Source organism: Drosophila montana, unplaced genomic scaffold, assembly GCF_035044405.1.
Source record: "Drosophila montana isolate Dmon_TW-CO22-7 unplaced genomic scaffold, ASM3504440v1 contig_3469_1, whole genome shotgun sequence".
Taxonomy (NCBI): Eukaryota; Metazoa; Arthropoda; class Insecta; order Diptera; family Drosophilidae; genus Drosophila; species Drosophila montana.
Genome location: NW_026998350.1, coordinates 528,984 through 546,428, shown reverse-complemented (window position 1 = coordinate 546,428; position 17,445 = coordinate 528,984). Strand labels below are relative to the sequence as shown.

The 17,445-nt window shown below is 39.8% G+C and overlaps 1 protein-coding gene across 1 annotated transcript; it reads left to right on the top strand.

The window, feature by feature from the left end:
- Positions 1-16,475: 16,475 nt before the first annotated feature.
- On the top strand, positions 16,476-17,134 carry wuc (Wake-up-call). The gene is made up of 2 exons (XM_064691887.1): positions 16,476-16,779; positions 16,863-17,134. The coding sequence occupies exons 1-2, from the start codon at positions 16,563-16,565 to the stop codon at positions 17,012-17,014; spliced, it is 369 nt and encodes a 122-aa protein (XP_064547957.1). The 5' UTR covers positions 16,476-16,562; the 3' UTR covers positions 17,015-17,134.
- The last annotated feature ends 311 nt before the right edge of the window (positions 17,135-17,445 follow it).

Genomic DNA, 17,445 nt, shown 5'->3' with positions numbered 1-17,445 from the left:
GTGCAAAACGATTTTCCTTAGATTTAAATGTACTTTAATGTAAGTGGAAGTGGATGTGGTTGCAATAGATTAGATCTGATCTTACTGTGCATATAATAATCGTGAATTTTTAAAATACTTTGTATCTATGTATACTGCACTTTGCATAAATAAAAGATGCTTCAAGCATTCGGCAAATAAATTGCGTATGGTGGGAATATTATTAAATCTGAATATACCTTCTGTGTGCTTACTTATCTTGAATTTTGAAAATACTTTGTATCTATGTACATATACTGCACTTTGCATAAATAAAAGATACTTTAAGCGTAAGCATTCTGCAAATAAATTGCTAATATCAAATATTATATTTTCTATATAAATTTCTTTGGATTTATATGCATACTTATATGTAATTGCAAATGGATATGGTTGGAATAGATTTGATCTGAATTTATTTGCTTTGAACTTATCCTGAATTTAGGATATCTTTGTATCTCTGTATACTTGGCAAAAATAATAAATATTTTAAGCATTCTGCAAATAAATTGCACAATAAATATTAAATTTTCGAAATAAATTTCTTTAGATATGCTAGTGAATTATCTATAGAGTTGGAAAATGAATATACTTTCTTTGTGCACAATTATCTCAATTTTCATCCAAAAACTGAAATATTTCTAATCTGTGTACACTCTTCGGAAATCTACCCAACTTTGGTGGATTTAACTTTTATACATTTCGAGTTTTTATATATTTTGAGTTAAGATCTCAGCACGGATTTTGCTATTAATGATTATTTATCTCTGTCGTCCGTTTACTGCTGTTGTTTTACTTACAGCGCGCACTGTGCTTTGCATTCAACATTTCAAATATTACATTTTTTAGACATATATGTATTTTGACTTTAATGTAAGTGGATTTATAATATGGTTGAATGAATGAATATACTTTCTATGTGCATAATTATTCCAATTTTCATCCAAAAACTGAAATATTCCTAATCTTTTTTTGAGCTTAGCTTTTATAACTCTCCATTTTTTATTTATTTATAGTTAAGATCTTGCTTCTAATGCTTATTTATCTGTGAGAGCATTTCCCTGTCGTCCGTTAACTGCTGTTGCTTTACTTTTAGCGCGCACTGTGCTTTGCATTCACATATCAAATATTAAATTTTCTAGGCATATATGAACTTTAACTTCAATGTTAGTCGATTTATTATATGGTTGAGAAATGAATATACTTTCTTTGTGCATAATTATCTTAATATTCAAACTGAATCTGAAATATTCTTAATTTGTGAATACTCTTCGGGAGTCGACCTAAGTTTGGTATATTTAACTCTTCTACCTTTCGAGTTTTAATACATTTTGAGTTAAGATCTCTGTGAGATCATTTCCCTCATGTTCGTTTACTTCTAGCGCGCACTGTGCTGTGCACTCGCACACACAAATTTTTGACAGTTTTATGTGCGGCGGCTGCTGTTGGTCTGTTTCTTGCGGTTTGCCGCTGTGAGGATTAGCCACAGTTCCAGTTGCAGTTGCATTCGGAGCTCTCCAACTGTTGACAGGGGCAACGCATTGGAGACACAGCTTGCCCCCCCCCCCCCCCCTCCCTTCCCTCTTGTCATTTCAGTTGAATTTTTGGACATTTCAGTGCATGGCAAATGATGTCGTCCGTTCATCTTGGTGTCATAATTACGTTTGGGGGCCTAACTAGTTTTGCATGTGTGCGGCTTTTTATAAAGCATGACTTTGGCAAGTGAGAGTTGACTTTTGGTTTGGTTTATTGGAAAAGCAGCAAAAAAAAAAAAGCCATTCATGTGTGGCAAATGTGCTCAAATCGGCGGAAAATTAATTTGCGGGCAACAATAAAGCACAAGCCTGGCCAGGCTTGGGCCAAGTTTACGCCCAAATCAAAGATAATTGAATTTTGTGTACCCTGAACGCATTGAAAATGGGTAAAAAGGGTATATTGTATTTGTGCAAATGTATGTAACAGGCAGAAGGAAGTATAGTATATATTTTCTTGATCAGCATCAATAGCCGAGTCGATCTAGCCATGTCCGTCCGTCTGTCCGGATCTCAGAAGCTATAAGAGCTAGAGACTTGAAATTTTAGCTGTAGGTCCTCCTAGTCCATGCGCAGATCGAGTTTATTTCCGATAAGCGATAACTTGCCCCGTTCCAAAGTAATCGATAAAAATCGATATCGAAATCCTGTTTTTTGAGCAATTTGAGCAATATGAACGCAAGGATCTCAGAACCTATAAGAGCTAGAGACTTGAAATTTTGGCTGTAGGTCCTCCTAGTCCATGCGCAGATCGTGTTTGTTTCCGATAATCGATAACGTGCCCCGTTTCAAAGTAATCGATAAAAATCGATATCGAAATCCTGTTTTTTGAGCAAATCTCGTAAATTATAAGAGCTAGAGTCACCAAACTTGACATGTAGCTTCTAGAATAATATATGTATATATATCACATATTTTTCATTTTATACCTACCGCCTGTCGGAAGAAGAGGGTTCAGGGTATCCCCTAGTCGGGAGCTGCCGCCTAGAAGCTCTTACTTGTTTTCCTTTATCACATATGCCACTTGCCACCTTCGTGTGGCACGGGCCGCCGCCCTGGTCAGGCTTAATACTAACTGGTTGCCACACACGCGATGACGTCTGCGATTGTTGTTCCTTCTCCTTCCCTTTTTTTTTTTGCGCACTTTAAAGCAAAGTTCAAAAGCATCATAAACAATCGGCGAGGCGCAGACAATTTGTCTGCCATCAGCCAAAAACTGGGTCAGACTCGGCGACGCGGCGACGCGTTTCGCCAAGATGCCGTCTACGTTTTGTCTTCCGTGGCAGTTGCAAAGTCATTCAGCCCCCAACTTAAGTCAAAAAGATACGGCTACACTCGACGAAATTATCATTTAGTTTGGGAAATATTTCACATTGTTATTTTGGGCATAGTTTAGCTATGCAGGGTCCTCTATTTGTCATTCGCGCGAGCTTTAAATGCGTACAAGGCCTTCAAAATAGGTTTTTGTTCAGTTCGATTCCTTAACTTCGTGTTGAGTTTTAGAAAGAACTTCAGATACGTTAAAAAGCCTTCAAAATAGTTTGTTTGTCGTCTTCACGGGAGTTCAATACCTAAACTTCGTGTTGAGTTTTAGATTGGAGGAGGAAATACCAACGAATTATCCATAATCCCATCTTAGTAGTTACTTTCGATCCAAAAGAAAGCTTCTGCGTCTCTTCTTCGGATTCTAGTTCCTTTATGCTAGTAGGGAGTTCAATCTCCAAACTTCGTGTTAAGTTTACATTAATTGATTTTAGATTTCTTTTGAAATATCCATAAGCCCGTCTTAGTGCTCTTTTTTTTTCACCCAAAAGAAAGCTTCTGTTAAACTATCAGGTTCTAGCTCCTTTATGCTAGTAGGGAGTTCGATCTCCAAACTTCGTGCTGAGTTTTAGATTGAAGGAGGCCTTCCAACGAATTATCCATATCCATTATCCATTATCTCTTCCTCTCGTACTCTTTTTTGATCAAAAAAAAAAAGCAACTGTTAAAATCTCGGGTTCCAGCTCCTTTATGCTAGAAGCGAGTTCGATTCCTAAACTTCGTGCTGAGTTTACTTTGATTGATTTTCGATTGAACTAGGCCTTTTAACGAATTATCCATAGCCCCGTTTTGGTACTCCCTTCTCTTAAAATATCGAGTTCTAGCTCCAGCTACTATTTATCAGGAAAATTTCGCTCAGTGTTGTCTGATGATGACTGTGAAACTGTTCGCCAACTGCTGCGCCGATTGCTGACGCAGCTGAGGTAAGGCAAAAGCAGCGATAAAGTGCCGGGATTTGGAAGCACAGCAGGAAGAGGTAGTCGCCAAGTCGCCACCAAGTCGCATGTGGGTCAAAAGTCAAGCAATTTGTCACACATCAATTTCCAAAGAAAATAAAGCTAAATGTGCAGTCAATATAATGCTCCGCTCCGCTCCTCCTCCTCCTCCTCATCAGGCACAGCAGTCGCATCCTGTGCACTAATGATCTCTGCTGCTAAGTTTAGAAGTCGAGCAAATTATGCTATATATATATATAGAATATGCTCAACGAAAAAACAACTTCATTTGTGGAACTTCAAAGAACTTCAGTTAATGGCAAAGGGCGGAGGCGCGTCCAATTTGGCCGTTTGGCCAACGGATGCCGTCGACAGCTTTAAAGGATCTGCTGGCTGACAGCTCGATATTGAGATCCGTCAACCGGCACAGCAGATCAAAGACTCGGGCAACTGATTAAATTTCGGTTAACCATTTGAAGAACGCACAAGTTGCAAATTAGAGTTCGCAATACACTGTTTGGGAAGTAAAATAGAGCATATTTGTTGTGTAATAATGTTCATCAGAAGAGCGCTACACAACATGCGAAATGCGGGTCTGAATAGCCTCGGTTCATAGAGTCCGATTCGAATGAATCTTGTTCGAATACCAAAGTGCAAGGAGCTACCTTTAGAAAGGAGTTCCAATGGAAAGCGATATCGAAACTCGTACTGCTTATGGCATAGGAGAAGGTATATCCAATTTCTCACAAGTCTCTAACATTTCTCGTTTCCAATCTACTTAACTTCTAATCTATCTATCAGTCACTTGGCACAGCAGATCAAAGACTCGAGCAACTGATTAAATTTCGGTTAACCATTCGAAGAACGCACAAGTTGCAAATTAGAGTTCGCAATACACTGTTCAGAGTGTGAAATGGAGTATATTTGCTTTACTATATGTTCCCATGAAGACCGTCAAAAAGGGGGAAAGCAGTTCTGAATAGTTTCGGTCTTCACAGTCCGATTCGAATGAATCGCTTAGAGCTGGAAAAATATCGATATCTGAGACTATCGATGCTTTCGATCGTTTTTAAACAAAATATCGATAGTATCGTAGGCTCTTTAGTAATTTGAAATTAACCATGTCAAGTACTTGTAGATAACTATATTACAATCCAATATATAATTGGATTTCGGTCTTCCAGCTTGTTTGGTTTTTTGAAATATTGTCTTAAAACAAAAATTGCTTCGACCGTTATTGGAATTTTTCAAAAAAAGACCAAAATAAAAATAATTCCATTTAAAATTATTTTACTTGTCGCTTTCTCTTGTTCAAAAAGTGTTTAAACATCGATAGCATCGATGGTTCCAAAAAAAATCATCGATATTTCTCAAAGCACCAAATAAATCGATATAATCGATAGCCCCATCGATTGTTTTTCAACTCTAGCGAGGCGCAACCATAAAAAAAAAGTTTTACTGGAGAGCAATATCCAAGCTCATATTACTTAAGGCATAGGAGAATGTATATATTATCCAAACTCGTATTACTTATGGAGAAGGTATAACTAATTTCTAACAAGTCGCCAATCTTCTTAGCTGCTATCTTTAAATGTTTTCACTCAATATGAATGCACGTTCAACATTCGATTGAGGTATTTAGCGAATTTTCTCATTACTATTCATGAGTCATGAGGCATTCACAATTGAGCGAGCGAGCTGCTCAAATGCATCCATTCATTTTTCTGCTGCTGCTGCTGCTGGCCAATTCACCTACTTTCCAACAAACTTGTTAACCTGTTATTCATCAATATCGTTAACCATTTGAACAGCAGCTTCGTTGCAGAAACATCGGCTCCAACAACAATGAGGCAAACGACAATTGAAGCATCATAAAAAAGTAGGCATAGCTTAAGGCAACACAACGAAGCGTGAATACCCTAATAGAACTATTTTAGCTGGGCTCTAAATCGGATAATCTTTGTGTATAAATGTGTATAAATATATATCGGATAATCTGTATGTATATATTTATATCGGATAATCTATAGGTATATATATCGGATAATCTATATGATATATACATATATCGGATAATCTATATGTATGTCTGACTGACTGACTGCCTGCGTGGCTAAGATTTCGCTGCGTCGGACTACAAAGCGTGAGGTCGCTGGTTCAAACCAAGCACTAATTGCTTCTAGTAGAAATATGAAAAGATTACCCACTCATCTGTATTTCACAAGCCTATCAAGTCGGCTAATATTCTCGATCCGAGTGAATGAAAGTCGGACTACGAAGCGTGAGGTCACTGGCTCAAACCCAGCAGTAATTGCTTCTAGTAGAAATATGAAGATATTACCCACATCTCTGTATGTCACAAGCTCATCAAGTCTGCTAATATTTCCCCTCTAAAAGCTTGTTAAAAAGAGTGAATGAAAGTCGGACTACGGAGCGTGAGGTCGCTGGCTCAAACCCAGCAATAATTGCTGCTAGTAGAAATCTAAACAAATTGCCCACTCCTCTGTGTTTCACAAGCTTATCGAGTTAGTTAATCTTCCCGCTCCGAAAGCTAGTTAAAAAGAGTGAATGGCTTGGAAGTAAGTTAACATGCGAGTGGCACCTGCAGCTCATGAAACTAAAAGTACGACTGGCCAGAGGCGATATTGATATGGATATGGATATGGATATGGCCAAATGCACCGATTGCTCCTGCCACTCGCTGCCACTCATTGAGCAAAAACTGGAGGAACTACTTTTACTCAAGCTTAACTTAACTTTAAACAATGAGACTTGCAAGTGGGCTAAGAGTCCATTATATATGCTTAAGAATGCACTTAAATGATTGATTTATGTATATAAAACAATTTGTGGCGTTAGCTAAATTTTTACTGTGGGCTTTATGTGCGATGGGATTTCGCAAAAGTCCACAGGCAATTGTGAAACATTTGTGAAAAGTTATTGTAAGCAATTATTGTACTTACCAAACGATGGGCCCCGAAGAACTTGGTGAAAATGCATTTGGGAGATACTTTAGAACTTTTCGGACATTCAACCTTATTGCCTGTGATTTTAAATATAAGAAGTAAAAAAAAACTTGGACCGGGCATAGCCGGGTGATGCCCGTTGGCATACTTTAAATGCACTGTAATTTTCTTTGAATCGAACGAAATCTGTAAAGGAGTAAATAATGTAAACAGCGGACATTAATGTAAACTTTTAACAGTCAACTGCCGCAACATCTAGTGTTGTAAAGCAATAGTATAATAGTATAAGACTAATATATGTATTTTTGGTAAATATAAGTTGGGCACTCTAAAATATAAAAAGAGAACGCAAAGTGAAAAACTCATGAAATTAATAAAAAAAAAACGAAAAATTAAAAATAATAAAGAATACCTAAAATAAATTTGAATGTTTTTAGTTTTTTAATTCTATAAAATGTTTGGGTAATATTATTTAAAAAATATGTTTGCCATTAAGTTCTAGGAAAACTAAGGAATCCAAATAAATTATAATTGAAAAAAAATTCTCACTTCTAGGTACATTTATTTTCAACTAAACCCTGTATATATTTACTTAGATATATATTATTTAGTAATTTATTTTAATTGGAATCGACTGCAGCCAGAATAAATAAATTTCTAGATAGATATTTAGTAAAATTGAAAAATTCTATGTTTAAGTTTGCAGACAAAAATGCGCTTCATGAATCATTTGTCAAAGGGCAGAGAAACGTGGCAATTGCCTCGGCGGGAATAAATGGAGACCAGACATTCTTAAGAGCACGGAATTCCTTTTATTTTCCCTTTTTGTTTTCTTATCAATTTAAAATGGAATCGTGCTAATTGCAGCCGTCAATTGCGGACCTGGCCGGCAAAGGGCAACTCCTGCGGCATTTTTAGTTGGCCAAAATAGTTGCTAAACATGTTGCCACATGTGGCAGCTGCAGACACAAAATCCTTGTAAAAATTTACTTTAATTATTAAACAGTTTGATTGCATGTAAAATGACAAAAAGTAGACGGGAGACGGCCAATTTGGCGTGTCCTGGCAGCAGCTGTAAGGCTGTAAGTTGAAAGTCGAGTGAATATTTCACACCTGCTGCTGCTGCGCCTGCGCCACAATAATTATTATTGGCAACGAAATGTAATAAATACAATAAACTGGAATGCCGGCTTAAATTAATTAGGCTTTTAATATTTATGCTATGCCCATACCCGCACCGAAGGCACGACAAAAAGGGTATGCACTGCCTGCTGTGCAGCTGGCTATTAAAATACTTTAGATCTAATCGAATATTGTGGCTTATCTTAAAGTGAATTCTTTATGCTACGCGTATTCCAGCACCGAAGGGTATGCACGGCCTATAGAGCGGAAACCTAAGTCAGATCTTTTGAGCTACATCCAAAACGAGAAGATAGCCTTAATTTCAGTTAATGAAAATCCAACACTGTTCCCTATTCTCCAAGATAAGGTTCTTGTCTTGGCAATGCTATCAATTGGTTTATGACTTAGCTTATAGTCACACCTAGTACGAGTATACCCAAGTCGGGCAATTGATCTCATGATTAGGTTATTTAAAATACTTTAATTCTATAGATCTTATTAATCAAATATACAGAATCTGATCTTAAAGTGTTCTCCATTCTCCCGGATAAGGTTCTTACCCTGGCTCAATTTTCAATTGGTTTGTGACCTAGCTTATATTCACACCTAGTACGAGTATACCCTAGTCGGGCAATTGAACACTTATGTTATGATTATGTTATTTGAAATACTTTTGTTCTATAGATCTTATTAATCGAATATAGTAGCTGATCTTAAAGTGTTCTTCATTCTTCCAGATAATCAAATGGTTTGTGTCTTAGCTTATACCAACACCTAGTACTGGTATATTCTAGTCAGGCACACTTGCCTCGCAGTTCTGATTATGGTATTTAAAATATTTAAGATCTATAGATCTAATCGAATCATATATAATAGCTGATCTTCAAGTGTTCTCCATTCTCCCAGATACGGTTCTTACCCTGGCCTGGTTTGTGTCTTGGCTTATACCAACACCTAAGTCGGGTATATCCTAGTCGGGCACTCAAACACTTACCTCCGAGTTATGGTATTGAAAATACTTTAGTTCTATAGATCCTATTAATTTTTCCATTCTCCCAGATTAGGTCCCGGCAATTGGTTTGTGACTTAGCTTAGTACAGGTATATTCTAGTCGGGCAGGCGAACATTTGCCTTCGCAGTTATGATTTGCATTTGGCGACGACAAGCATTAAAGTCGCCAAGGACACAGGGCACAGGGCACAGGAGCTCGCGTTCAGGTTCAGCTTCGTGCGCTCGGGCAATTAATAACACAAAAAGGTGACCGTAAATTTACGGAGCTGACATAAAGCTGGTGGTGGTGCAAAACTGGCAGGCTGACTCGAGTCAGCCAGCTCGAAGGGCCGGCCGCAAAGGGTGCAGGATAATTATAAGCATGTACTATGAATTGTCAACGGCGAGCACAAAATTAAATGTCGCCCGACATGTGATGGCAGCCCCAACAAACAGCTTGCCCCAACAAACAGCTTGCCCCAACTGCCACCAAAATAGGTGCCGCATGGCAGGAATACAGTTTGAAGAGCTGCACAGCACAATTGACTTTCATTTTTAAAGAGCAACAGGCCGCAGGAGAATTTATGAGAGCTAATATGAGTAATACGGAATACTTGTGTTCTTTTTCCTTAAAGCAGGAAGTTTGGGGTTGAGGCAGTTAGCTACCTTTTGGAAAAGAAGGAAGTTTGGAGTTCAAGCTCCAGGCTAGTATTGTCTAGCAGAAAGAAACGTGATGTTCGATTGTTATGCTGATAGATTCTAGGTAAGATAGATTCCATACAATATATTCATATAAAGCAGAGCTTGCTAGGTTAGCTACTTATGTAATTTAGGAAAAGAAGGAAGTTCGGGGTTCAAATCCCAGGCTAGTATTGCCTAGCGAAAAGTCAAGTTGATGTTCCATAAACAGCCTTCATATATATTCCATACTATATTTATATTTATTACTATATCTATGTATTATATATTAGTTAGCTACCTTTTGGAGGAGAAGGAAGTTTGGGCTTCAAACCTCAGGCTAATGTATGTATGTAGCGGAAAGCCAAAATATATTTGATTGTTCTATAAACAACCTCTAGATATATTCCTATGTATATATATTAGGCAGAGCTTGCTCAGTTTGTTTGGAAGATAATTTGGGATAATTTGTGATATACTCTATACCATAGATATGCTCTTTACTATATAACTATATATATTAAGCAGAACTTGCTCAGTTAGCTACCTTTAGGAAAAGCAGAAAGTTCGGGGTTCGAACCTTAGGCTAATATATGTCGGTAGTATTGCTTAAGCAGACAGCTAAGTTATATTTGATTGTTATGTAAATAGAATCCAAATATGTTCTGTTTTACATATATTAAAAATTACACAGAGCTCAGTAGATGAGCTGCCTAATGATGAGCTAACTTAGTTATTCAGGCAACTAAAGAAGGAAGTATGGAAATCGAACCTCAAACTTTAGTATACTCTTAGCTGAAAGCCACTATAGTCAGCGATATTTGATATAAATGTAATTATAATAACTCAATCAATTCAATATTCAATCACTTCCACATAATCCAAAACAAGATAAATACTTCTTAAAGGCAATTTCCTAGTCTATCCTTCTGCATACTTAAACAAATACTCTGTTGATTCTTATTTGTCTTTATGAAATGACAGACTCGCAGATTTAACACACATTTGGTTGCAATTTAGAATGCATCACTGCACAAGCAACCCAATTCCCCAGGCATTTTGAGCATAAAAGCCAAAGAGGAAAGGAAATAAAGTCGAGATTTGCATTGGTTGCAGCATTAAAAAAACATTTTTTGGCACACCAAATGTTGAACAATGCGTATTTGTGTTTACGTTTGCAAATCAAACTGCAATAACAAAGTTGATGGGCACTAAAGATACCCTAGGCATACGTAAAAGTACGCTACTCTAAACTATAAATGAGTATGCGAAGTACTCACAAGCTCAAGTAGAGTAGTTTGGTCTTAATGTACGTTTACTCTAAATCATCAATGAGTATTCCTGATACTCATAAGCAGAACTGTGAGTATTAAATGAGTATTCCTGTTGCTCGTACGCAAAATTGTGATCATTCAATGCTCGTCAATGAGTATTCCCGATACTCATAAGCAAAAGTGTGAGCATTATATAAGTTTTCTTGATACTCATACGCAAAAGTGTGAGTATTTAATGAGTATTCCTGGTACTCATATGTAAAAATGTGAGTATTCAATGCTCGCAATGAGTATTCGTGATACTCATACGCAAAAGTGTGATTATTCAATGAGTATTCCATGTACTCATATGTAAAAGTGTGAGTATTCAGTGCTCGTCAATGAGTATTCGTGATACCCATACCCAAAAGTGTGAGTATTCAATGTTCGTCTGAGTAGTCAAAGGCTACTCACGGGTATAAAGGGAGTACATTTACTTCTTACTCATATAATATTTTGTTATCAAGAGTATATGATATAGTTATAAGCCATCTACATAGCATTTGTCGTAGCACACTCGCCGGGGATTCGATCCTGATTGTTTAGTTGCTCGAATGGATCATGTAGACAAATTATCTATATCATTTAGCATCTATATGGCATACCTTTGGCAATATATTTGTCCTAAAAGTAGGTTAAGCTCTGTCCCACTTTAAGCATACCCTCTGAAAATTTCCTTGGACTGCATACCCTGTGCAGCAGCAAGAGTTGAACAACCTACAATCCAAATGCCTTCTGATTGGCATATTGATGTCAACAGTGAGGATTATGTATGATGACGTTGTCATTTATAGCTGCAAATGCTGGAGGCGCATTCTTCATGAACAAATGAACAAAGACTTTCACCAGGCATGTATTTTTTTTTTGTATGTTATCGGGCAACAATTGACTGACTGCAATTCGATCAGAATTAGTGAACCGTCAAGAGTTATTCAGACAGGGTATCAATTACGGGCGCGACTTTTGCTTCGAATACCTCGCGAAAGTGAGAGTTTGTGTTTTATTTACTCGTTAGTTTTGTGTGAATTATTCGTGCCGCAGCTGCAGCTGCAACGAGCCGCATTTCCGCAGCTTCATGCCACATGCCACATGCCACATGCCCCTACACATAGATGGCACACTTCCAACGTGGCTCAGTTGGCCGCCTTGGCCAATGCGACATAATTAAAACGCAACATAAATAAACGCAACCGATGATAAATTGGCCAGGGCCAGGCCCTGGGCGGCAGGCGGGAGGGGGGCTGAGGGGCCTGAGGCAGGGTAGGCGCGGCACAGTGGAGCTCGGAAATGTGCGTTAATCCAATTAAATGCGCAATTTGCATGTGCAAACATAACAGCAAAAAAAAGAGAACAGCGCAAAATTGTTATTAATTAAAAATTGGTAGCCCCGACTGCAATTAGCAAGAAGTCAGAAGAAGTATTATAAACGGAATGACGAGGACTAAAAAATACCCTTCTGTTGATACACTTATGTGAGGTAAGATAGTATATTTATTACTGATGGATAGTTTAAGTCCCTAAATGTGACCCTTATGGGGGATGCTTATAGTTAGATTACCCTGAAATTGGTAGCCGCATAACGATGACGAGCAAATACCCTTCCATATATACATTTGTATGACGTTCGATATCTTTATTGCTAGAGGATAGTTTAAGCCCCTATGGAAAATGCGCTTTAGTTCGATTCCCCTGAAAAGCCAAGAAGCCAGAAGAAGTATAAACGACGAAATGACGACGAGCGAATACCCTTCCATATGTATACTTATACGACGTGCGATATCTTTATAACTAGAGGATAGTTTAAGCCCTTAAATGTAGGCCTTATGGAGAAACAAGAAGCCAGCAGAATAATTTACAACTGAATGCCGACTACCGAATGCCCTTCTATATACACACTTATATGACGTGCGATATCTTTATTGCTAGAGGATGGTTTTAACCCCATCAAAGTAACTTAAAAGTGGAATCCTTTTCCGATAATACTCCCCTAAGCCTTAGCCAGAGATTCGAACCCCGAACTTCGAGCACAAGTAAGCACCAGCATAGGAGAATGCCTTACCTACTTCTGAATTTTTCAGGGCAAAAGTAAGGCACTTCTCAATGTGCATAAAGCAAGGCCATAAGCACGCGCTTGAAGTGGAATGGCTTGGAAATTGAAAGAAATGGATTGGAATTGAGAATGGGACATCCTAATGGCCAATTTTGGCTGCAGCCTGACTTTATAATGGAGGTCATTATGCAGCAGCAGGAGGAGATGGAGCAGGAGCAGAAGTAGGAAGAGGAGGTCCTTATGCAGCAGCAGGAGGAGATGGAGCAGGAGCAGAAGGAGGCAGAGGAGGTCACTATTCAGAAGATGGAGCAGTAGCAGAAGGAGGAAGAGGAGGTCCTTATGCAGCAGCAGGAGTAGATGGAGCAGGACCAGGAGGAGGAATAGGAGCAGCTGGCGCTGGCAGGGCCTGGCACGCATAAATGCAGTTCATTTGCTGGAGGCTTCATATTTGGGACAATGTCCTGGCTGGAACTTTGCCGGCGTTTGTTTTGGCTGCTTTGCTTGTTAGTTTTGTTTGGACAGAGCATGTTGTTGTAGGTTGTTCAACCCACAGTGGCAACTGCCTACGACGACATGTTGTCGTCTGTTTTGTTTTGTCGGGCAATGACGACAGCAGCAGCCGCCATTTAAAAGCCATTCCTCGTCCGCGCGCAGCCAAATCAAAGCCAACAGCAGCTCCAGCGGCGGCACGTGCCGCCGCCTGGATGATAACATGGAAATCATGGCAAATAAACTGCAGTGTAATGCGAACATTCTACATGCGCGCCATACACTGAGAGAAAACTATGGGCATTTCAAATAGTTTATGTGCAGGGAATGTGACTTATAGATACCCTGCATAAAGCACGGGTCACATGGAGCAGGGGAATGCAACTCCGCTCTGCGGACTATTCTTTTTCAAGGCATGCAAAATATCGAACTGAAGATACCCTGTAATTAATTACATTAGAAGCACGTTTGAGACATTCTCTAGGCATGCTCAAGTTCGCATTGAAGATACCCTGTAACTTATTACATTAGAAGCACATTTGAGGCATTATCTAAAGAAGTTTTATTACCAAATACTGGAAGATACCCAGAGCTAAGCTCTAGAATCGAATATAACCCAGCAGATTTGCGGGCAAAGGGTATCAACTACTTATATAAATCTGATTTAAAGATGCGCACAGTCGATTAATTATAATTGCTTCCAGTGATTCGGCTTACAAGCAGAATTTAGCCTCAAAATGCATATTTATGAATTACATACAACAATTTTCTCTCAGTGCATGAAACACTCGTAAAGCACACAGCAGTGTATCCAGTACCCGGCTGTACTTAGAACCCCAGGGGTGCGATTTCGGACAGCCGTAAGGCGCATAACATGAGCCATCATTTAGGCACTAAGCACAGGGTGGCCAGGGGTGGGGGAGGGGGGGGGGGCTAACATTTTGAAAATTTAACTTGTGCAATTTGCATGAGCGGCAAGTAAAAGTAAAAACGATACTTTTGGCCCAACTTTTCTGGCCATAAAGCAGCAGCAACAGCAAACGGGACGACATGCAGACAACAAGCTGCCAAAAGGAAGAGCAGACCGAATATTAAATACCCTAACAGATTTCGGTTGTTGCTATGGCAGCTAAATTAGATAATGATTCGATCCGGCAGGATCTGGCATAGGGAAGAGCAACTCCGACCTCTGCTAGGGCTACGCATGGTTAAAATGACTCGACGGCTAATTGCCTGATTCCACTATGCTCAACATTTGTAACATTTACAAACTTCACATTCTGCGATTCACGATTAGCAGGTAACAGTTGTCGTTAACATGTGAATGGCGAAAGTACCGCTTCTTTAAATAAACAGCTGATCGGTTTGATTTGATTAAGCTAAGCAAAGTATTCCCTCCAAAAGTCAAATAATAATAATAATAATAATAATAATAATTGCAATAAATGTAAGAAATGTTGTCAACCTGTTGTCAAATTTTTTTAAAATTTTTTGCGAACATAAAATTTGTTTGCAAATGTTAAAAATGTGTTTTCCCTTGGGAAAACGTACGGGCTACATATTTCACATTAGCAAAGAATGTTAGATTCGCAAAAAATGTAAGAAATGTTAGCAGTGGAATTAGGCTATTAGACCGATTAGACAAAGCGAAGCGAAAGACGTACCTCTGCAAGGGCTGGGCATGGCTATAACAATTCGAAGACGTCTTCTGCTATGCGTTACATAAGCCTTGGCAAAATGATGATACCCTACACAAGCGTATGACAACAATGGAAATACAGGCATAATAAGCACGTGTCCTTTGTCCTGGCCACGACACACATTCTGGCAAATGTTGTTGCTGCTGTTGTTGTTGCTATTGTTGTCTGGTTGTCGTCTGAGCTGGCAGCAATGCAAACAGGCAACACCCACACACAGAGGGGGGAGGGGGAGGGGTGGGGCTGGGTCACGGGGTGGGCGGTGTTTGCATGTGTTAATGATGGATTGTTTACGGAGAATTCGAGTCCTTGTGGAAACGGTTTCTAATCGCCGCCGAGTGTCCTTTCGCTTTGCCGGGGCTTCTGCTGAAAGTTGTGCAACCCCTGCAGCTGGCCAGCAAAATTTGAATACCCTATAACTCATACCCTAACTCAGCTCCAGTCTGACGGGATATTTTGCTTGTGGTTTTCTTGTTTTTTTGCGGGAGTTTGTCCTTTCGTGCACGTGATTTCATTGCAACAATTAATTTTGTGCAGCTCATTAAGCAACGAAATTTGTTTTGGGTTTTCCGCGCGGAGTTTTCTTTGTGTGTTTCGCTGTAAACGACGCATTTTGAAATTTTCCATTTTTGGCTTTATGCAGCAACAAATTGAAGTTAATGTTCAGGGTTTTGTTGGGGGTTGTGATCGGGGTTGGGTTGTGGCTGACTGGCTTTATAAAAGTTAATGGCCTCGCTAGATAGCTAATGTGCGCCACGGACAAAGCCCGTTTATGGCTAGGGTTAATGCTTAAGGCCAAGACAGCATTCAACTACGCAAATATCCCGAAATTGTGTGCGCAATAGAGTATAAATATGTGCTGGGACAGGTGGGTTGAGTCTATGTGTGTGCCTTAGTAATAAAATAAAAGCTTAGTTTAGGATATAGACGAGAAGCTGATAGGAGTAGATAGATTATATAATTTACCTGACATTGAATCGAACTTAAAGATTGATTATCCCATACAAAAACAAAATGTGTGTTCCAAAAAAATGATGCCACATTGTGCTCAGCGACAAACCATAAACAAAAAGCTATTCCGCATGAAAATCCGTTCAGTTTTGAACGAGTTTTGGGATTCCGAAATCTTTGCCAGAGGCAATAAATACAATAGCTATTTCCAACACTGACAGCCTGACAAACAAGTCGCTGCACAACACTGTCAAACATAAAGTGATAGCGAAAGCATTTGTCATATCATTGTAAAGCTTTAAAGTGTCTTGGAATTTATTAAATATATTTGCCAAAGGCAATAAATACAATTGGCACTTCCAACACTTTTCAGTTGTGCTTTACAACACTGACAGCCTGACAAACAAGTCGCAGCACAACACTGTCAAATGTAAGGTAAAAGCAAAAGCATTTGTCACAGCATTCTGTAGCTTTAATTTGGCTCGTAATTTGTAAAAAATGGAGGTCGACAAGGCAGAGACTGAGGCGGAGCCGGCATCGGCATCGTCCAACGAGGAGAGCGACGACGACGCGGACGCCGATGCGGATGTGGAGGAGAGTCCGCGCGGACGCAAAAGTGTCAGCTCGATAATCGCCGAAATGGCCATCAAGAACGAGCAGGAAGCGGCCAGCAGCAGTGCCCGCACCCAAAAGGAGGACGAACTAAAGCGAATGGGTACGAGAGCGAGTCCATAAGCTGGAATCAATGCACCCAAGTGCAGCTAACTTTTCCCTTTCCCATCCCTCCCCCCCCCTCAGAGCTGTCCAATCTGTCGCCGGCGGCCATGGCCGCCTACATACGTGAACTGGAAGCGGAGCTCTACGAGCTGAGCCAGCGCGAGGCCCGAGAGTTGTCGCGCAGCAAGCACCTGCGCATCTTTGGCAACACACGCAGACGATCCAGCAAGTAGGCGTGGCAGAGGCGGGGGGCGATTTAGGGGTAAAAAGTATATCAAATAAATGGCCATCAACGGAAGGCGAACATAACGCCAGTTAGCTGTAAGTAGCTGGCCATGTGGCACATGACAAAATCCGCTTACAGGTCTTAATTTCCTGACTTGGGACGGGTCTGTGTCCATTTGGCTCGGGCGGACATTACACATCCGCCGGCTGCTTATTTACTGGCCTCAGCAAACACGCAAATGCACAACAAATGGGCCAGAGTTGGGGGTTGCGTCCGGAGTTGCAAAGAGGACTGGGACTGGGACTGGGAATGGGCCCGGGACAGAGCTCATCGGCATTTGATTAGGGAGACACAGTGCTTCGCATCGCAGCGCATCGCCAGTTGGCTTAGTGGCGCTCTTATGCCCTAACTTTGGGTATTATGGCTTTGTCATGAAGT